Below are 2,500 nucleotides of genomic sequence, written 5' to 3'. Positions count from 1 at the left end.
TGATTGACTGATTGACTGATTGACTGATTTGACGACAGGCTTCGTGTCTGGTGACGTAGAGGCGACATGCGCATGCGGCGCTTCCGGCACGTGTATGGGCGGGCCAGACAAGGGATGTAACTGTGACTCGAGCGGCGATGTCAGGACGTTGGACGAGAACTTGATCATCACCAAAACCATGCTGCCTATCTGTGAGGTCAGTGTCTCCGTCTTCTTCTTGCTTTCATTTCATTTCATTTCACTTCATTCTATACTGGACCGGCACGGTTGGCCTAGTGGTAAGGCGTCCGCCCCGTGATCGGGAGGTCGTGGGTTCGAACCCCAGCCTGGTCATACCTAAGACTTTAAAATTGGCAATCTAGTGGCTGCTCCGCCTGGCGTCTGGCATTATGGGGTTAGTGCTAGGACTGGTTGGTCCGGTGTCAGAATAATGTGACTGGGTGAGACATGAAACCTGTGCTGCGACTTCTGTCTTGTGTGTGGCGCACGTTATATGTCAAAGCAGCACCGCCCTGATATGGCCCTTCGTGGTCGGCTGGGCGTTAAGCAAACAAACAAACAAAAAATTCTATACTGCAACACGGTGGCCTAGCGGTAAGGCGTCCGCCCAGTGAGCGGACGTCGTGGGTTCGAACCCCGGCCGGGTCATACCTAAGACTTTAGAATTGGCAATCTAGTGGTTGCTCCGCCTGGCGTCTGGCATTATGGGGTTAGTGCTAGGACTGGTTGGTCCGGTGTCAGAATAATGTGACTGGGTGAGACATGAAGCCTGTGCTGCGACTTCTGTCTTGTGTGGGGCGCACGTTAAATGTCAAAGCAGCACCGCCCTGATATGGCCCTTCGTGGTGGACTGGGCGTTAAGCAAACAAACAAACAAACAAACTTCATTCTATTTCATTTCATTCTATTTTATTTTATGTTCATTCCATACCGTGTTACCCCATCACTAGCTGTCTGTCTGTGAGGTCCGTGTTACCCCATCACTAGCTGTCTGTCTGTGAGGTCCGTGTTACCCCATCACTAGCTGTCTGTCTGTGAGGTCCGTGTTACCCCATCACTAGCTGTCTGTCTGTGAGGTCCGTGTTACCCCATCACTAGCTGTCTGTCTGTGAGGTCCGTGTTACCCCATCACTAGCTGTCTGTCGGTGAGGTCCGTGTTACCCCATCACTAGCTGTCTGTCTGTGAGGTCCGTGTCTCCGTCTTCTTCTTACTTTCTTGTCAGACCTTGTAATCCCACGGCTAGCCCCCATCCCGTGTTCTGTTCATTCTATTTCATCCCATCCCGTGTTGTGTTCATTCTATTTCATCCCATACCGTATTCTGTTCATTCTATTTCATCCCATACCGTGTTCTGTTCATTCTATTTCATCCCATCCCGTGTTGTGTTCATTCTATTTCATCCCATACCGTGTTCTGTTCATTCTATTTCATCCCATCCCGTGTTGTGTTCATTCTATTTCATCCCATCCCGTGTTCTGTTCATTCTATTTCATCCCATACTGTGTTCTGTTCATTCTATTTCATCCCATACTGTGTTCTGTTCATTCTATTTCATCCCATACTGTGTTCTGTTCATTCTATTTCATCCCATACCGTGTTCTGTTCATTCTATTTCATCCCATACCGTGTTCTGTTCATTCTATTTCATCCCATCCTGTGTTCTGTTCATTCTATTTCATCCCATCCTGTGTTCTGTTCATTCTATTTCATCCCATAACGTGTTCTGTTCATTCTATTTCATCCCATACCGTGTTCTGTTCATTCTATTTCATCCCATACCGTGTTCTGTTCATTCTATTTCATCCCATCCCGTGTTCTGTTCATTCTATTTCATCCCATCCCGTGTTCTGTTCATTCTATTTCATCCCATCCTGTGTTCTGTTCATTCTATTTCATCCCATCCCGTGTTCTGTTCATTCTATTTCATCCCATCCCGTGTTCTGTTCATTCTATTTCATCCCATCCCGTGTTCTGTTCATTCTATTTCATCCCATACCGTGTTCTGTTCATTCTATTTCATCCCATCCCGTGTTGTGTTCATTCTATTTCATCCCATCCCGTGTTCTGTTCATTCTATTTCATCCCATACCGTGTTCTGTTCATTCTATTTCATCCCATCCTGTGTTCTGTTCATTCTATTTCATCCCATACCGTGTTCTGTTCATTCTATTTCATCCCATACCGTGTTCTGTTCATTCTATTTCATCCCATACCGTGTTCTGTTCATTCTATTTCATCCCATCCTGTGTTCTGTTCATTCTATTTCATCCCATCCTGTGTTCTGTTCATTCTATTTCATCCCATCCTGTGTTCTGTTCATTCTATTTCATCCCATCCTGTGTTCTGTTCATTCTATTTCATCCCATACCGTGTTCTGTTCATTCTATTTCATCCCATCCTGTGTTCTGTTCATTCTATTTCATCCCATCCCGTGTTCTGTTCATTCTATTTCATCCCATACCGTGTTCTGTTCATTCTATTTCATCCCATACCGTGTTC

At 45.7% G+C, this 2,500-nt stretch overlaps 1 protein-coding gene across 1 annotated transcript in view; it reads left to right on the top strand.

Moving 5' to 3' along the window:
- The window catches only part of LOC138946620 (mucin-19-like), a 148,160-nt gene that overhangs the window by 47,574 nt on the left and 98,086 nt on the right, over positions 1-2,500 (top strand). Inside the window, exon 24 of the mRNA XM_070318064.1 lies at positions 39-196. Within this exon, the coding sequence (XP_070174165.1) occupies positions 39-196 (158 nt within the window). The remainder of the gene's footprint in view (positions 1-38; positions 197-2,500) is intronic.

This window comes from Littorina saxatilis, linkage group LG14, assembly GCF_037325665.1.
Source record: "Littorina saxatilis isolate snail1 linkage group LG14, US_GU_Lsax_2.0, whole genome shotgun sequence".
Taxonomy (NCBI): domain Eukaryota; kingdom Metazoa; phylum Mollusca; class Gastropoda; order Littorinimorpha; family Littorinidae; genus Littorina; species Littorina saxatilis.
The sequence above is the reverse complement of the archived record's forward strand: the minus strand, read 5'-3'. Positions and strand labels throughout refer to the sequence as shown.